Consider the following 19,155-nt stretch of genomic DNA (forward strand, 5'->3'; position numbering starts at 1 on the left):
TTATCCCTGATGTCCTTACACAGCTCTCTGGTCTTGGCCATTGTGGAGAGGTTGGAGTCTGTTTGATTGAGTGTGTGGACAGGTGTCTTTTATACAGGTAACGAGTTCAAACAGGTGCAGTTAATACAGGTAATGAGTGGAGAACAGGAGGGCTTCTTAAAGAAAAATGAACAGGTCTGTGAGAGCCGGAATTCTTACTGGTTGGTAGGTGATCAAATACTTATGTCATGCAAATTAATTACTTAAAAATCATACAATGTGATTTTCTGGATTTTAGATTCCGTCTCTCACAGTTGAAGTGTACCTATGATAAAAATTACAGACCTCTACATGCTTTGTAAGTAGGAAAACCTGCAAAATCGGCAGTGTATCAAATACTTGTTCTCCCCACTGTATGTATTGTGTAACATGAAGTCCTATGAGTGTCATCTGATGAAGATCATCAAAGGTTAGTGATACATTTTTATCTCTATTTGTGCTTTTTGTGACTCCTCTCTTTGGCTGGAAAAATGGCAGAATTTTTCTGTGAGTAGGTGGTGACCTAACATAATCGTTTGTGGTCCCTTCCTTGAAAAACCTATTTGAAATCGGACACTTTGGTGGGATTGTCAACAAGATTACCTTTAAAATGGTACAAGATACATGTATGTTTGAGGAATTTTAAATTTTGAGATTTCTGTTGTTTGAATTTGGCGCCCTGCACTTTCACTGGCTGTTGTCATATCGATCCCGTTAACGGGATTGCAGCCATAAGAAGATAAAGTAATGATGGACTGTCGTTTCTCTTTGCTTATTTGAGCTGTTCTTGGACTTTTACCAAATAGGACCAAATAGGGTCATCTTCTGTATACCACCCCTACCTTGTCACAACACAACTGATTGGCTCAAATGCATTAAGAAGGAAAGAAATTCCACAAATTAAACTTAACAAGGCACAACTGTTTTTTGAAATGCATTCCAGGTGACTACCTCATGAAGCTGGTTGTGAGAATGCCAAGAGTGTGCAAAGCTGTCATCAAGGCAAAGGGTGGCTATTTGAAGAATCTTAAATATATTTTAATTTGTTTAACACTTTTTGGTTACTACATAATTCCATGTGTTATGTCATAGTTTTGACATCTTCACTATTATTCTAAAATGTATAAAATATTAAAAATAAAGAAAAACCCTGGAATGAGTAGGTGTGTCCAAACTTTTGACTGGTACACACACACACACACATATATAATTTTAATAGCAGGACACTGTAAAGTTCATTATTCCTCTGAAGAGTATGAATTAGGCTGTTTGAGAAGGTTTGAATCCTAAGCAACCTGCATACACATCGTTTGAAGTAGTATAGACCAACATAGCTACTGTAGTAGGTCAAAGGTAAGTGCTGGAAAACCTTGGTAGAGCATGGGTGGAGTAGGCATTGTGTTGCGCATGTGAATTTCCTTTCTTTTTCAGCTTCAGACCAATGCCTACTCCTTTAACTTAATCTGTTTTTAATTCCAATTGTTTTTACACCGGAAGGTGATTTTCTGTTAGAGGTGCACTATGTAGAAATCGCTCTGCCCTTTCCCGGTTGCTAAAAATCTAATAGTTTGCCTAATTTCAGTTTGTGACAAAACAAGAAAGTATAGTGTAGAGAATCATTGTACCATCTAAAACTGCTGTGAAAAAAAAAGGTTTTCAGCTGTTTGAAGCTGGTGTGCAAACCAGGTGTGCAAAAACAAAATGGGAAGCACAGAAATAGCGCACATAGAACATATCTACCGCTTCTTAGACTTGCTTTCAATGAGAATGACAGATCTATAACTAACTTTTATTACATATTGCAGCTTTAAAAGGTGCATTATACAACATTTTCCCATGTGAAGAAAGGAAATTTGCTATTTTAACCTTTAAATTTGGCCAAAAGGTCTTGGCCTTATTGGCACAGGTGGTGTGCTTGCATACCTGCAAGGGTTGCTGATTTAGACCCTGGTCTTCTGCCCTCTAATAGCTCAAATCAGTTATGTTTAGAATTTACCATAGACAGTCAAAAGTAATTGTCTGCAGTTTTCAGAAGGTGAATAGCTCAATTGACTGTGACAGTCTTACATTGTAAAATGACTCAAATCCCATTGAAAGCACAGTTAAAGAAAACGGTTTTAAGTCATTGACTTTTGAAGGTTGTATAACTCAGCCATTGAGACTAAACAAAGATATTCCCATGTACACTAGAGCTGCGTCAGTAGGTTGACTGGTGAGCTTAATGTGGCTAATTTCGCACTGATGTTTAGACAATAAGAGTGAAAACGCTAATTTTGATGTAAACTCTACACAGTTGTGTTCTGTGAGTGTCACTGAGTAGGTGGATACTCCATTACATGAGTACAGTTGAAGTCAGAAGTTTACATACACCTTAGCCAAATACATTTAAACTCAGTTTTTCACAAATCCTAGTAAAAATTCCCTGTCTTAGGTCAGTTAGGATCACCACTTTATTTTAAGAATGTGAACTGTCAGAATAATAGTAGAGAATTATTTATTTAAGCTTTTATTTCTTTCATCACACCCAGTGGGTCAGAAGTTTACATACACTCAATTAGTATTTGGTAGCGTTGCCTTTAAATTGTTTAACCTGGGTCAAACGTTTCGGGTAGCCTTCCACAAGCTTCCCACAATAAGTTGGCTGAATTTTGGCCCATTCTTCCTGACAGAGCTGGTGTCACTGAGTCAGGTTTGTAGGCATCCTTGCTCGCACACGCTTTTTGAGTTCTGCCCACAAATGTTCTACAGGATGAGGTCAGGGCTTTGTGATGGCCACTCCAATACCTTGACTTTGTTGTCCTTAAGCCATTTTCCACAACTTTGGAAGTATGCTTGGGGTCATTGTCCATTTGGAAGACCCATTTGCGACCAAGTTTTAACTTCCTGACTGATGTCTTGAGATGTTGCTTCAATATATCCACATAATTTCCCTCCTCATGATGCCATCTATTTTGTGAAGTGCACCAGTCCCTCCTGCAGCAAAGCACCCCCACAACATGATGCTGCCACCCCCGTGCTTCACAGTTGGGATGGTGTTCTTCGGCTTACAAGCCTCCCCCTTTTTCCTCCAAACATAACAATGGTTATTATAGCCAAACAGTTATATTTTTGTTTCATCAGACCAGAGGACATTTCAGATGTCATTACAGATGAACATGGTACCTTCAGGCATTTGGAAATTGCTCCCAAGGATGAACCAGACTTGTGGAGGTCTACAATTTTTTTCTGAGGTCTTGGATGATTTCTTTTGATTTTCCCATGATGTCTAGCAAAGAGGTACTGAGTTTGAAGGTAGGCCTTGAAATACATCCACAGGTACACCTCCAATTGACTCAAATTATGTCAATTAGCCCATCAGAAGCTTCTAAAGCCATGACATGATTTTCTGGAATTTTCCAAGCTGTTTAAAGGCAAAGTCAACTTAGTGTATGTAAACTTCTGACCCACTGGAATTGTGACACAATGAATTATAATTGAAATAATCTGTAAACAATTGTTGGAAAAATTACTTGTGTCATGCACAAAGTAGATGTCCAAACCAACTTACCAAAACTATAGTTTGTTAACAAGAAATTTGTGGAGTGGTTCTAAAACGAGTTTTAATGACTCCAACCGAAGTGTATGTAAACTTCCGACTTCAACTGTAAGTATGCCCCCAAAGCAATTCTAAAGTCTAATACATCCAGTGCAATTTCAACTGATTTCAATGATTGTCTTCTGTTGTATTTATATAACATTCCGTTATTGTTTAGCATTATCTAGTCGAAATATGGCATGATTACACTATTTGTATCAGTTTAAATTCACTTTCAATAGTTGTTTTTTATTTTCAATGAAAACCGCAAATTCATCTATTGTGGCTAGCTTCACACAGGTAGAGGTGCTGGACATGGGCTAGTCCAGCATCCAAATCGGATCTGCATATACAATCAAGATGGTCAAATGGCAGAGTTGTTCGTTTGGCACTGTTGATCAGCACAGATTTGGATAAAATGTAAAGGAGAAGGTGGGTACTGGAATCTATTCTAGAAATGCAAAACTGGTGAGTTTTTCTGATGCTAGTAAGCATCCATTTGCACAATGGAGTGCCCAACCGCACTGTATACATGTGCATTTGTTTCAGTGAAATATGGCTAGCTTTTACCTTAGCTTGGACTATGGATTAGCTAGCCAGCTAGTATTGCAAAAGACCATTGTTTGCATTCTAAGGTAGCAGCGTGACCATTTGCCCAAAATTTGGTGTTGGTTTTGAACTGATGTACGTTAGTAAAGACAGTACAGTATGAAGATAGGCTAAAACTGCTTCTCCAATAGAAATCCCCGATCACACTTATAGGCGACGTCATGGCGAAGTTTTCTAGCTATGCTCATGCGTAGAAACACATCATAGGGTCTAGCGCCGAACTGCGTATTTGCAGGCCGTGAAATCGAAGGCACCCTTACGAAAAAAGATTGCAGTCAGAGTGCAGTATAACTGCAGAATGCCGCAACTACTGCGTCCAAATAACAGTTTTTTTTTTACTGCAGTAATGTTGCAGTCCAAAATACCACAGTCGACTGCATTTTACTGCAGTTTCAAAACTGCAATTTTTTTTTAAGGGCACTCCTTCGATAAAGTTGTTTTTGACAAATGAAAACATGTCAGTTTGTCACTTTCACAAGATTGGTGTAATAAAATGTTCAACTACTGGAATCTCGGCTGTGCCTTTAGATTTCAGAGAAAATGAACTGCTAAGGAAGAATATTTCACTTCTCTCATTGACTTCTCAAACCCCAAACCCTGGCTTGGTCTGATTGTTTCGCAAGCGTTCCCGTAAGTCTCGCGATGTTGCGCTTCTGGTTTAGAAACTCTGTGACGTTAGGTAGATAGCTAAGTTTTGTGGGAAAATATAGGACTGGCATTTGATGGGCTCCCGAGTGGCGCAGTGGTCTAAGGCACTGCATCTCTGCATCTCAGAGGCGTCACTACAGACCCTGGCTCAATTCCAGGCTGAATCACAACTGGCCGTGATTGGGAGTTCAATAGGGCGGCGCACAATTGGCCCAGCATAGTCCGGGTTAGGGGAGGGTTTGGCCGGGATGGCCTTGTCCCATCGTGCTCTATCGACTCCTTGTGGCGGGTCGGGCACATGCACGCTGACTTCGGTCGCCAGTTGTACGTTTTTTCCTCCGACACATTGGTGTGGCTGGCATCCGGGTTTAGTGAGCAGTGCGGCTTGGCAGAGTTGTGTTTCGGAGGATGCATGGCTCTCAACCTTTGCCTCTCCCGAGTCCATACAGGAATTGCAGCGATGGGACAATTGGATAGCACAAAAATTGGGGGGAAAAAGAACAAAAAACTATTTTTGCTTTGTCATTATGGGGTATAGATTGATGATTGATTGATGAGGGGGGAAACAATTTAATCCATTTTAGAATAACGCAACAAAATATGGAAAAAGGTCAAGGGTTCTGAATACTTTCTGAATGCACATCAAAGTAAAGTCATGAAAGAAAGATCCTTAGGAACCTCTTATTTGGGTTCTGACCTTGGCAAAGTTCCAGCGCTGGATGAAGTGGCGGGCTACATCCCTGGCAGCTTTGCCGTGGAGTGCAGCAGACAAGTCACGCCACGGCATACGGGGCACCTCAGTGCGGTCAATGTTGTCTGGGGAACAAAGGACTTTACATTTAAGAATGAGTCCTCTTGGGTGTGTTGTGTATGCATGTACATGTGTGTTAGTGCGGGAGTGATAGGGAGGGTTATGAATTGAGCTATAGTGTGTGCATACTGTACCTTCGAATGGGCGGTCCAGTTGGACCCAGTCCTTCCTGATGAAGTTGCTGTAGTCCTTGCCAAGCCACAACTGGGTGTTGTTCTTCAGGTCCACATGGTTGACCTCCTTGACCTCCTCTGGCTCTGTAGGCTTTGGATCCTGGGCCAAGTCTGACCCATCCACCTGGTCACCTGAATCAGCTGCCTAGGGGGCAGAGTAGGACAGTCTGGTAATGAAGTCATCGCTCAACACCAGGTAACACTGAACTATGGATTACCAGAACAGAACAACACAAGAGAAAGATTAATCTTGACTTTGTCTTGAGGTGTCTCACTTCTGGCTCAGCCAGTGGAGCCTTTGGTTCTTCTTCAGAGATATGATTGGTTGTCTCCGTATCAGTCAACCGGTACTGACTGTCGTCCCACCTCCCAAAGGCCAGGTCCAAGCCTCCCACAAAAGCCACTGATTGGTCAATGGCTACCATCTTCTCATGATGGGCCCACAGAAACACCACCGCGGACATGTGGTTGGGGTGTCGCATCACCTGTTGGGAAGATGTCAGGGAAGCTAAGGACACAAATCTAAAAGTTTTGAATTTAAATTAAAAGACCCAGATTAACAAAACATAGTAATGAAAGCATGAGGATGTGTATGATTCCTCTGTTTAGTGTGACACTGTGCTACAATGTTATGACTAAGAGCCAGCAACGTGATTGGTTTTTCAGGTGTAAAGCACCACCTGACTGCAGAGCAGAGATTGGAACGTCTCAGACAGACCTTGATGTTGGGGTGCATGTCCATCAGTGTCCTCTTGCTGTGGCCACTGTTGATGCCCAGGGCCATTTCCACCTCCTTGTACAGGAGCACACATACTTTGACACCTTGTTCCTGCACAGAGAAAAGAAAGGATGGATATACACAGAAGGTAGTCTGGCTGATACCAAAGTCCTTCTGACTTCAGAGTCTGAAAAGGCTGTTTTGATGTTGTCGGCACGATGCGTTGATAATGAAGGGGGCTGTACTTTTACTGGTTGGGTCTCCTCAGTGTCTTTCTCACTCAAACACCCACAGCCACACACATCCCCAGAGTGCCACCCCCTTCCATTACAACTGTTGGATTTCCAAACCAAACAACCTCAACCCCCCAGGAAAAAAATTATATAATCGAGAGAACCAACCAAACAATCAAGATTTCATTAACAGACAGCCTCCTTTTCAGACCAGTGGGTCACAGCTGTGTGGTCATGAGGTACGCTTTTGCCAGGCTACACAGTAGGTGGGAAGGATGAGGAAAGGAGGGATTAACCTTCAGTGCATTCAGAGGAAAGGAGGGAGGAGAGGTAAAAGGGAGACTAGAAACATGTTGACAGGAGAAAGTTGGGAAGTAGATTCGTACTGCTTTGCGTTTGAGGATCTGGTCCAGGCGCCAGTATGTGTCTGTAGCTGGCCTCTTCAGGAAAACCTCTGGGCTGAGCCTGGGAGGGAGGGATGGAAAGACATATTCACCATGCAATGTTAACCATGTACATATTTACACTGTGTCCTGCTGTTTACAGACTAATTAGAAACAAACCTAATACATGTTGGAAACAGTGATCTCCGTTGATATTGATATCAAATATTTGTTTTGTTTGCTGTATGCTCTTATTTAGCTAACGGCAGAGCCATTTTCTACAGTATAATGTATATGGCTCTGTATAACCACGCTCTATAATTATGGAGAGCACTGTGCTTACATCAGTACAAGTCTTGGAACACACAGTAGCTTACTAGCCATAGAGATATACTGTATAATAATATAATGTTCAAATATATTTCTATGGTGCTAGCTCTGCTCCTCACCACCAGCCTGTAATGAAGATCTCCTCCTTGGCCTGCTCCAGAGCATCAGCCAGGTCTGCAAAGTAGCCACTTCCATTTACATACCTTTAATATGACCAATTCATAAACAGAGACATTACATTTAAGTTAAGGGTGCACAAAGCTATGGGTGTATACAGCATGTACACATACCACATTATCATCTAATTGGAAGCAACATCTGACCATTTAGTGAGTGTGTTCTCCCGTGGCGGGGCAAAGCCCCCAAAGCGTTGGACCTGGAGGAATTCACAGGGCTCAGCCAGCCTATTGATCTCATGGCTCCACCAGTGAGCCTGTCTGTAGCTGTTACATTTGATGACCAGATTCCTACACACACACAAAACACTCATGTAAGAACACAATAGGGATGGGCACGGTTATTCGAATATCCGAACGGATGTTAGTATTCGATTACTTGGGAGAGTATTCATTTTTTATAAAGGCTTTGTCTATTTATTTTTTTTAAGGCTTTGTCCAAAATTAAATGATCTGATATTGCTAAATTAGTTTTTTTATTGAACCATTATTTAACTAGGCAAGTCAGTTAAGAACAAATTATTATTTACAATGACGGCCTCTCCCAGCAAAACCCTCCCCTAACCCAGACAACGCTGGGCCAATTGTGCGCCGTCCTATGGGACTCCCTATCACGGCCGATGGTGATACAGCCCAGGATCGAACCAGGGTCTGTAGTGACACCTCTAGTACTGAGATGCAGTGCCTTAGACAGCTGCGCCACTCAGGGGCCTACAAGGATAGACCATTACAGTCAAAATGGTAATAAAACATCAGTTTTATGAGTGTGCCGCATAAAAAAGACAAACAGGTAGCTTACACACGTTTCACACTGGTTTTAATGTCTATGGTTTCACACATGTAGCTTGTTGTTATTGTCAGTCAAACAAAGCAGCGCTACATTCAGAGGCTCCACGTGTAGCAAGTGAAGTGGGCGATTTCTAACCAATGCCAAATGGAATTAAACTTATGGAAATAAAAAGGCTAAATGAAAAGGAGTAGGCTATAATGATGAACCAACAGGTAGGCTGTGGTTTCATATGAATGGGGTTGTTGTAGACATTGGATGGGGAGTGTAGCAAAATAGCCTCTATTAGCTTTGCTACTTTAGCTAGCTAGCTGGCTAACTTAGCTGGCTGCAGTAGCTAGCTATTTCACAACAATTTGATGTAGTCAAGACAGGCCATACCAGACGGTCTGATATAGTTTGTCAACTAGTCGGTTTGGCTATTTTCTCTCTCTCCCTCCGTGCACCAACTATCTCGCTCTCTCTCTATTATTTAAAAACGCATGTATTTCGACTATCCGGATATCCGAAAAAATATCATGATATTATTTGAATACTGAAATCATTTCAAATGCCCATCCCTAGAATACACATACACGAGTTTACACAGCGAGACAATACTTGCCCGCACAAATACACAAACAGCTAGGAATTGACTCATACATAAGAAAAACAGTTAGGAATAGAAGTGTCTATTTGAGGGTACACTTTTATGAGTGTCTGCTGAAAAGTAATCATATTTTGGATTCCATTATGAACTTACCTGGTGAAGTTCTGAATGCAAACCCCATACTTGGTGTCAGTATATGCACGACCCACTTGAACTTTGAACTCTGGGTCAAAGACCAGTACGAAGCAGACGACCCCGTTTTCCCGGTTCATATAGAGCAGGAAGGAGTCCTTGACCACCAGCCAGCGCTTTGACCAGCGAAAGCAGAACTGGTGATGACCAATACAGTTCAAACCCTGGATACGGTGACCTCCTGACCTTTTGAAGATGGAACCCTCCCTGAAACACAATGACATCACTCACACAGACATAGAATCAGTCACATTAAAATATACTGAATAACACGGTCTCTCTTTCTCATATACCATCACACACACTCTCATAGACTATTAATAGTGCTTACAGGCCTTTGGGTCCAAGCTCACTGACAAAGGAGAGGGCACTGACATCAAGGAATTCCAGCTGGAATCAGAACAAGATAGGATGTGCTATCATCACGGTCTGACAATGAATGGTAATTGGTGTATGTGCGTGCTATCTTCACTCACCATGCCGTGATAGTTCTTACAAAAGGAATTCTCCAGAAGGCCGTTTAGGTATTCCTCAAGGTATTTCTATAACAGAGAGATCAGAACTGACTGGACCTACATTATCAAATGTCAACAAATCAAATGGTCAGATAGACAGAAGAACCCCTGATAATGATTTTAAAAAGTCACAAGATTGATCCTTTGTTTTTTTGTGTGGAGGGAATTATCTACAACTAAGTAGATGTAAGACTGAGTGATGTGTGGCTCTCTGTCTGCATGTATACCATGGTGTTTATCAGTGTCTGTCTTTTTGTGTACAGTACGTGTGGTTCCATGGTTGTAAGAGTGATACCGGTTTGCTGGAAGTTCGTCTCATCCTCTCAGTCCCATGTAGACTTGGCATCTCTTCTGTCATAGCCCTCAGTTGCGCTCTCTGGGCTGCAAATCTAAAAAAATAGACATTTTAATATTCTAAACATTTTACTGCTTAAACTCGTACCAAAATCACAACAGGCCTTCACTCTGATTTGAAGTGCATCCCCTCTAAACAAATTACTCTCAGCACAGATAATGGGTTGATTTGCATGTCTGAGCTCTGATTGGTGCTCTGAGTCTGACCTTCCCAGAGGCAGGAAGTGGGCCATCATCTTGTACTTGTAGAGGTCACGGTGCAGCTCCTGGAAGTGCTTGTACTTCCTTTTTACCGTCCAGGTGAACTTGCCATGGGTCAGCTTCACAGTGTACAGAGTGCACACACGGACCTGGAAGAGAAAACATGCCATTGACTTGTGTAGCCTACACATAATATAAACATGTGCTCATGTGGAAAGGTACAGGTGTGCATATAATATACAGACATACGAATAAACACTATGTACATACAGTATACGGTACACACACACACACACACACCTTGGAGCGCGTAGTGTATCTCTCGGTGCTGTCCACTCTGCAGATGACTGGAGTCCCAGGCAGTAACACCGGCACACCTGCCTCCTTCACATCCAGCAGATGATGGACCACCAGGAAGGGACGACTTTCCTCTGTGGGGAGATCAGATGACACAGGCAATCTATTACAGAATAATTCAATACCACTACTGAAGTCTCTTATCAGTCCAATGTGATGTAAAGGTATTTGGATGGAGGGAATAAAACATTATAGGCTACATCAACAACTAGGGTCTGTGTCCTCACCTCCTTCCCTCATGAGGCCATCCAGCTCTTCCTTGCTCAGCTCACAGTCGTCCGTGATGAAGCGCTTTGTCTTTTGGGCCTCCGCCGCTCCCCCATCTGGACATGAAGGGGTATTGCAGCATGCTGGTGCTGGACTGGCCATTGTGCTCTATACCTTTCATCACACAGAAAAATTGCACTAAATATTAATCACATTCCATCACCATAATCTTTCAAACATCTCGCTATAGTATCCAGAAAAAACTTTAATCTAGCTGAATTTACTGTATTACATAGAAAATACTTGACAATAGTGGAACTGTACAATGCAATGACAGTCATTCAGACTAATTGCAGGCCTGTGTCAATAAGGCCAAGATCATTTTTTCAGACACGTTATCTATGAAGTACATTACATTAAAGGCCACCTAACACAGATGACTATAAATAGTGGGGAGAACTGATCTATGAACTAGGAGAGACTGGGGCTTCACATGTGTCTAAATATAATCCTGGGACCTCTCAAGTGCCTCAGACACTGCAGTGAACCAGATAACACAACACCACACCATCTGAAGAGGAACAAATGACATGATAACAGCATCAAAAAGTACAATAATGTGTTGGTGGTGTTTACCTGGTTGTATCATCAGCGGTGTGACACATAAGAAGTCTGGGAGGGAGCACACACAATGAGAGAGAAGGGTGTGTGCAAATGCGTGTGGGAAGAGGGATCTGATTGGATGAGTAGATTTGTTTCCAGGGCAACCAAGTTCAAGGTGAAACAAAATCGAGAGAGAGAAAGCGATGCATTGACAAAATGTGCATCACTGTCTCCACGTCTCTTACTATGCAGAGTATCAGCCTAGCTCTGACAGTGGTCTTGGTACTTTATCTACATTGTCTTTGCTGTAATGCAGGACAGATTCTAGTAAGCTGTACAAGCTCACCATAGGGACTGTCACTAGGGGACCCTACAGTGGTTCCTAATTCCCAGTGTAAATCTATACCCACGGGTGAGTTTGTGCTGTAGGCTTATTCTGAGTCATGGATAAAGAAACATGAGTTGTTTTCATTTGGAGGGAAACATTTCTGAACTGTGGATGGGTCAACACACCAAAACATGGGGGGAGAACTGTTATTAAGTGTGCACACTGGACACTGCACAGCAAATTACAATCCCAAAGTTCACTTTATTGCTTTCTCTAGGTATCATCTTGTCATCTATGGATAAATGGCAATTGCAGAACAAAAAAACATTTACAGCATTTGCTTAATTTATTACACCATATTCAACATTCTCTAGAAAATATCTACTGTTTAGCCAGTCAGTCATTCAAATGACAAAATGATAGGCCTATTGCCTACGATAGATTTCCCCACTGAAGCCATCATTCTATTTTCCATAGCCTCCACCCATTCCCCCTGCAGTTAAATATAAGTTCCAAAGCACTCTAGAAAAAACAGAACATCTTGGCATGTGAGTGGGACTCAGGGGTAGACGTAACATAGTAAATGAAAATCAAGGACATTCAAATTAGTATATGTTACGTTTCGTATGGTATGTATTAATTTGTGGATTTCCATCATACATTTTGTATGATATAGGGCAGGTTCCCCAACTGGCGGACCAGAGCCCCCCAAGTTTTCTGAGATTTTTTATTGTTGGACATAAGACTGTGAAAACACCAGGAAATCAGCTCCTAATGATTTTAAGTTTGGAAATCTGTTCAAGTATTGCCACGCATAATAAAGAGGCATATGTGATCGTATATAAATGTAAGCAAAGTTTGAAATTATTATGTTTCTGTCAAATATTATATCTGTTTAGGCTTCTTGCGGTCAATTTGCATTCTACAAATTATTTGTAATTATGTTCTGGCCTCTGACCATCTGCTCAAGAAAAAAGAAACTGCCCGCAGCTGAATCTAGTTGAAAATCCCTGATATAAGGTGTCCAATCAAAAACACATATTTTGATCAATGAGTGAAATAATATGTTAATTGTGTAGATAATGGTCTAAGAAACCAATGGTCCAAACCTCATGTCTCTATCATAATCCATTCAAAACTTATTGCCGTTTTTACCCTTGTAGGATTGTCAACAATAGGGCGACTAAACTCAAAGGAGACCAGAGACAAAGTGGCAAAAATCTGAGAAATAGTATCGCATCATCTAGGCTGGATGCTGTCCGAGAATTAAGGTTACCTGACAAGCTCACCATTGAACTCAACATCTTTCTTCTCAAATCAGGATGACATAAATCAATAGAGGTAAGATAGATATAGATTGTGATATAACATGTATTTTGATATTTTAGTATACGCAGTTCATATTAATGCAAAGTTTCTGTTCTTTTTCAAAGACTTCTTACAAAAACAAGCGTATCTCTGTGAAATGTCAATGGAGCCTTTTAACATTTAATTCAGCTCGTGTCATGCTAATTATGCTATTTGCGACCCGCGGAACAACTTGGATGACGATGACCACAAAATGTTAAATCCTCATAAGTTTCGGCGAGAGAACTCCACCGCTCTTTCAATCGAACTCGGTGCTAATTATCGGATGTATTAGGTTATGAAATCTGACTTTTCTATATAATGTGATATGTTGGAGAAAACTCCACTGAAAGATTCAGAACCATATTTGTCTTGGTAAAATGTATTTAATAGCATAAGGAAGTGAAATGTCATCACCAAAGCACATTTTCACCAACTCTGGGCAGAGTGGGTGGACACCGTATATAATGTTACAAATTACAATTCGTATGACATGAATTAACAATATGTATGATATGTTAAGAATTCCAATTAGTTGTTGCTGTGGTTAAGGTTAGGAGTTAGGTTAAAGGGTTAAGATTAGCTGACATGCTAAGTAGTTGCAAAGTAGCTAAAAAGTAGTAAGTAGTTGCAAAGCTGCTAATTATTTAAAATGCTAAAGTTGTCTGTGATGAGATTTGAACACGCAACCTTTGGGTTGCTAGATATTCATGTTATACACCCACCCAATCACCCTCCTTTCGTGTTTGCCTTAAGGAAAACTGATGTTAGAGGGTTCCTCACCCTGAAAGTAGTCTATGGCCCGAGAGAGTAGATTGCACAGTACAGTTCTTTAAAACAGCCACTACAAACTTCAGCTAACCTTAGCCACCACAAGCTAACAATCAATGGAAGTGATGGGGGCATGTGAGCATGTTTATTTAAAAAATTAAGAATGTCCAAAACACCTGAAATCAACTCTATATTTAGTTTTATATTACTAAAGGTGATTTGACTCACATACCCACATCACTTCAATTGATTAACTTGTGGTGGCTAAAGTTAGCTGAAGTTTGTAGTGGCTGTTTAAAGACAACTGAACCATGGATGACAGTTTCCCCTGGCCCATAGACTACTTTTAGAGTGAGGAACCATTTAACATCAAGTTGTAAAATAGTGAACTACTCCTTTAAGTAACCTTTGGTCTTATGTAACCATACCAAACATAACATATTATACTAATGAGTGGCCGATAATTTTTCATTTACTATATTACGTCTAGTGTATGATACCAGGTTGGAGAACGAAGGAGAAGACAGAATTGGCAATGTGAAACTATAATAAAGTATCCAGTTGAAATGTCGCATAGGCCTTATTAGTATTCTATATCCGTGCTGTTTTAAACTATTTCTAAATCACGATAGTTCCCTTTATAGTGGTATAGAATCACAGAGGAGATTCATTTTAGTAGAGCCGTAGTTACTTACTAAAGCATCACATAGAAAAGATCAGGAAGACGAGGGTCAAATTCCATATCCGTGAGTAAAAATATCTTTGTTTTTCTTCCTTGTCCCTTCGCCCTAGAAGATTTATCAGTAGTTTTGACGTAAAAGAGAGAAGGAAAGCGATACAGTACTTACTCTAAACCATGCACATGTAAATGTTCCTTCCGGCTGCATGGTAGGCTATATTCCTGAAATCATTCACCGAGAATATCCGCTACAGAAGCACAAATAGTCTGATACAGTAGTGCGCGATGACTTGTCCAGGTAAACATTGCATCAATGTATCAACAACGTATACATTTTTCTTTCACATTACCTAGCTATTCCATTGTCAAAACAAATGTCGCATAGTGCCTGACGTAGCAGGCAGCAGCACTCCAGTTGAAGACAGATTGTACCGTCAGCAGCACAACAGTAGTTAACCTTTATTTAACTAGGCAAGTCAGTTATTAAGAACAAATTCTTATTTACAATGAAGACCTACACCGGCCAAACCCGGAGGACGTTGGGCCAATTGTGCGCCGCACTATGGGACTCCCAATTACGGCCAGTTGTGATACAGGCTGGAATCGAACCATTTCTTCTATTAAAATTCAAATAAAAAAATTGAGAACTAACAATCAACAACTAAATTATAAGAGTTTGGTCCGGATTATATGATTTTCATTGGTTTTTAATTATTAAACATCTTTGTCTTTGTTGCTTGAGATTTTCTCAATAGAAGAGATTACTTTATTTGAAGTGTAACCAGCTGCAAAACAGGTGATATGCCAGATCTGTTTTTACTGGCTCAAGACATTCCTCCTCCTCATTCACACAAAATGAATGAGTACTGTTGAACTGAGACAAAAGGGACATGTCTCAACCGGGGCTTTGGTCCAGAAGCCAAACCAGAGGAATGTTGGGAGCACATAGTTCCTGAGTGGTGCAGTGGTCTAAGGCACTGCATCTCAGAGCCAGAGGTGTCACTGCAGTCCCTGGTTCAAATCCAGGCTGCAACACTGTGATTGGGAGTCCCATAGGGCAGCGCACAATTGGCCCAGTGTTGTCTGGTGTAGGCTGTCATTGTAAATAAGAATTTGTCTTAACTGACTTGCCTAGTTAAATAAAGGTTACATTTAAAATGATTAGAGAGAGTCCTCAAATTGAGGACAAAGAAGATCTTTGGGTGAGTCAGCAGACATTGTCTAGTCATAGTGGTCAGAGTCAGACATTGTCTAGTCATAGTCAGACCTTGTCTAGTCATAGTGGTCAGACCACACCCTCTACACTCAGTAGAAACAGTAAATTAAATGTGTTGAACCTAAAGAGATTTATCTCGAATTACATTGTAATATTCTAAATACATAAACATAAACAAATGTATATCGACACAATATAAAGACCAGAAAATATTTTGTTATATTAAACCAAATTTCTTGCCCAAGCAACATCAAAATGTGATCTTGAAGGTGTGTGTAGCCTATTCTGATTCACTCAAAAGTTGCATAATTATAGTGGTGTGATCAAGTAGAATGTAGACTACTTTCACCGTACACACTACACTGCTTCCCATTAATATGCCTCAAAGGTTTTAAGAATACTCTACAGTGAAACAGAAATGTAACCATGACAGTAGTCGACAAAATGAAGCAATACAACCGTACTTGCATGTGTAATTGTTGCTGCTGTCTGGTGTTGAAGAAATGTTTACTTTGACTTTATTAAAACTACCTTCAAACTGTTCTGTTGCATGGTAGGATGCTGTGCTACTGCTCTATTTAATCATCCTTGGGAAAATAAACTGTGGTTGTGCTTGGATTCCCAAAGGGCTGGACAAATGATTCTAGCCAAGCCTTGGAATCAGTCAAGCAGTGTTTTTGGAGGCGGTCTGCATTAACCTTTGTCTTCAACATTGTCTGATATTTAAAAACCATCTCAAACTGCCATTTCAAGATTTAATAGCCACATATTGTATGTGCACCCTCTCAACAATGACCACAAGTCTTTTGATAAAAAGTATTTATTTAATTTTCACAGTATTAATAACAACAGAAAATACTAACAGTCATTATGCAGCATTTGTTTGTATAGATGTTTTAAAGATCTTAGATGCAGAGGGACACGTAAAACATAGTACGTTCCAGTAATGGTTTGAATCTCCAACGTTTTTGCTGACTATGTACCATTCAACACATCCTCCTGATGCTAAAACTCCATATTCAATGCCCATAATGTAAAACAAACAAATTGTTGTTCATGATGATTTGTGTATGCCAACATCATCAGCATAGGTGTTTTAATTGTATACAAAAATAAATTGTTTAATTATATAACATTTTATAAATGAGGCACCAATTGGGCAGAAACGAAAGCAAGGCCTCAGTTTAAGTTTGAATTAAGTGTCTGTGCCATTATTTGGTAGAAGTTAAACAGAACAATTAATTAACCATGTAAATGTATTGTGCGTAAAATAAAGTAACTAGCTAAATCTAATATTCTTAGAGTATTATGGTCTTCTTATGTTGCAAATTGCATTATATCCATCAGTTAAGACCTGTGTCACATATACATCACCATACAGTGAGATACAAGAAAGACAAGAATTCTATAGGGTATAGGAGACCTGCATCCTCATCCTAAGGCAGTGTGAGGGCTGAAACAGAGATCTGGCTTCTTCATTTTGTTCTAACCAAGCAAAGCCCACAGCAGACTTATTGAATTAAATCACAACTGCTTTGCCACAAACTTAGATATTTTGGCATGTTCATGTCACACGGCTTACTAAACAGTAGAATACACACGTGTAACAAGAAATGGTTAGGGTAAAACACAAAACACAGTTTGAAATATTTATCAAAAAGGATGACATGATATCAAGACGGTGCCATTTTCAGTCATCTACTGCCAAAAAGACTGTAATAAGTAAGTAAGAAGTACATTCGGGAAGTATTCAGACCCCTTGACCTTTTCCACATTTTGTGACATTACAACCTTATTCTAAAATGGATTAAATATTTATTTTTCATTACCAATCTACACACAATTCCCCATAATGACAAAGCGAAAACAGGCTTTTAAAAATAAAAAACAAATACCTTATTTATATTAGTATTCAGACCCTTTGCTATGAGACTTGAAATTGAGTTCAGGTGCATCCTGTTTCCATTGATCATCCTTGATGATTCTACAACTTGATTGGAGTCCACCTGTGGTAAAATCAATTGAGTGTACATGATTTGGAACGGCACACACCTGTCTATATGAGGTCCCACAGTTGACAGTGCATGTCAGAGCAAAAACCAAGCAATGAGGTCGAAGGAATTATCCGTACAGCTCCGAGACTAGATTGTGTCGAGGCACAGATCTGGGGAAGGGTACCAACAAATTTCGGCAGCATTGAAGGTCCCCAAGAACACAGTGGCCTCCATCATTCTTAAATGGAATAAGTTTGGAACCACCAAGACTCTTCCTAGAGCTGGTCGCCGGGCCAAACTGAGCAATCAGAGAAGGGCCAGCGCCAAGGAGGTGACCAAGAACCCGATGGTCACTCTGACAGAGCCCCAGAGTTCCTCTGTGGAGATTGGAGACCCTTCCAGAAGAACAACTATCTCTGCAGCACTCCACCGATCAGGCCTTTATGGTAGAGTGGCCAGACGGACGCCACTCCTCAGTGAAAGGCACATGACAGCCCGCTTGGAGTTTGCCAAAAGGCACCTAAAGGACTCTCAGACCATGAGAAACAAGATTCTCTGGTCTGGTGTAAAACAAGAACTCTTTGGCCTGAACGCCAAGCATCACGTCTGGAGGAAACCTGGCACCATCCCTACGGTGAAGCATGGTGGTGGCAGCATCATGCTGTGAGGATGTTTTTCAGTGGCAGGGACTGGGAGACTAGTCGGAATCGAGGGAAAGATGAATGGAGCAAAGTACAGAGATCCTTGATGAAAACCTGCTCCAGAGGGCTCAGGACCTCCGACTGGGGCGAAGGTTCACCTTCTAAAAGGACAACGACCCTAAGCACGCAGCCAAGACAACGCAGGAGTGGCTTCGGGACAAGTCTCTGAATGTCCTTGATTGGCCTAGCCAGAGCCTGGACTTGAACCCGATCGAACATCTTTGGAGAGACCTGAAAATAGCCCTGCAGCGACGCTCCCCATCAAACCTGACAGAGCTTGAGAGAATCTGCAGAGAAGAATGGGAGAAACTCCCCAAATACAGGTGTGCCAAGCCAAGGTTGTAGCGTCATACCCAACAAGACTCAAGGCTGTAATCGTTGCCAAAGGTGCTTCAACAAAGTAATGAGTGAAGGGTATGAATACTTATGTAAATGTGATATTTTAAATAAAGTTAAATAAAGGTTAAATACACATTTCTAAAAACCTGTTTCTGCTTTGTCATTATGAGGTATTGTGTGTAGATTGATGAGGGGGAAAAACTATAACACATTTTAGAATAAGGCTGTAATATAACAAAATGTGGAAAAAGTCAAGGGGTCTTAATACTTTCCGAATGCACTGTAAGTGAAGAAATGAGCAA

General features: G+C 40.8%; 1 protein-coding gene across 2 annotated transcripts in view; it reads right to left on the minus strand.

Moving 5' to 3' along the window:
• Window positions 1–15,018, minus strand: part of LOC120057116 (phospholipase D2-like) — a 38,782-nt gene extending 23,764 nt beyond the window's left edge. Inside the window, exons 1-15 of one of the 2 annotated variants that reach the window (XM_039005540.1) lie at window positions 14,773–15,018; window positions 10,896–11,049; window positions 10,612–10,742; window positions 10,318–10,460; window positions 10,052–10,145; window positions 9,718–9,783; window positions 9,573–9,631; window positions 9,203–9,448; window positions 7,821–7,964; window positions 7,617–7,700; window positions 7,171–7,249; window positions 6,552–6,662; window positions 6,109–6,318; window positions 5,795–5,978; window positions 5,547–5,665 (exon numbers count right to left, since the gene is read on the minus strand). In XM_039005540.1, coding sequence (XP_038861468.1) covers window positions 5,547–5,665; window positions 5,795–5,978; window positions 6,109–6,318; window positions 6,552–6,662; window positions 7,171–7,249; window positions 7,617–7,700; window positions 7,821–7,964; window positions 9,203–9,448; window positions 9,573–9,631; window positions 9,718–9,783; window positions 10,052–10,145; window positions 10,318–10,460; window positions 10,612–10,742; window positions 10,896–11,037 — 1,812 coding nt within the window. In that variant the 5' untranslated portion in view covers window positions 11,038–11,049; window positions 14,773–15,018. The remainder of the gene's footprint in view (window positions 1–5,546; window positions 5,666–5,794; window positions 5,979–6,108; window positions 6,319–6,551; window positions 6,663–7,170; window positions 7,250–7,616; window positions 7,701–7,820; window positions 7,965–9,202; window positions 9,449–9,572; window positions 9,632–9,717; window positions 9,784–10,051; window positions 10,146–10,317; window positions 10,461–10,611; window positions 10,743–10,895; window positions 11,050–14,772) is intronic. The other variant, XM_039005541.1, reaches the window with a different exon arrangement.
• Between the last annotated feature and the right edge of the window lie 4,137 nt (window positions 15,019–19,155).

The sequence above is a fragment of the Salvelinus namaycush genome, chromosome 12 (assembly GCF_016432855.1).
Source record: "Salvelinus namaycush isolate Seneca chromosome 12, SaNama_1.0, whole genome shotgun sequence".
Lineage (NCBI taxonomy): Eukaryota > Metazoa > Chordata > Actinopteri > Salmoniformes > Salmonidae > Salvelinus > Salvelinus namaycush.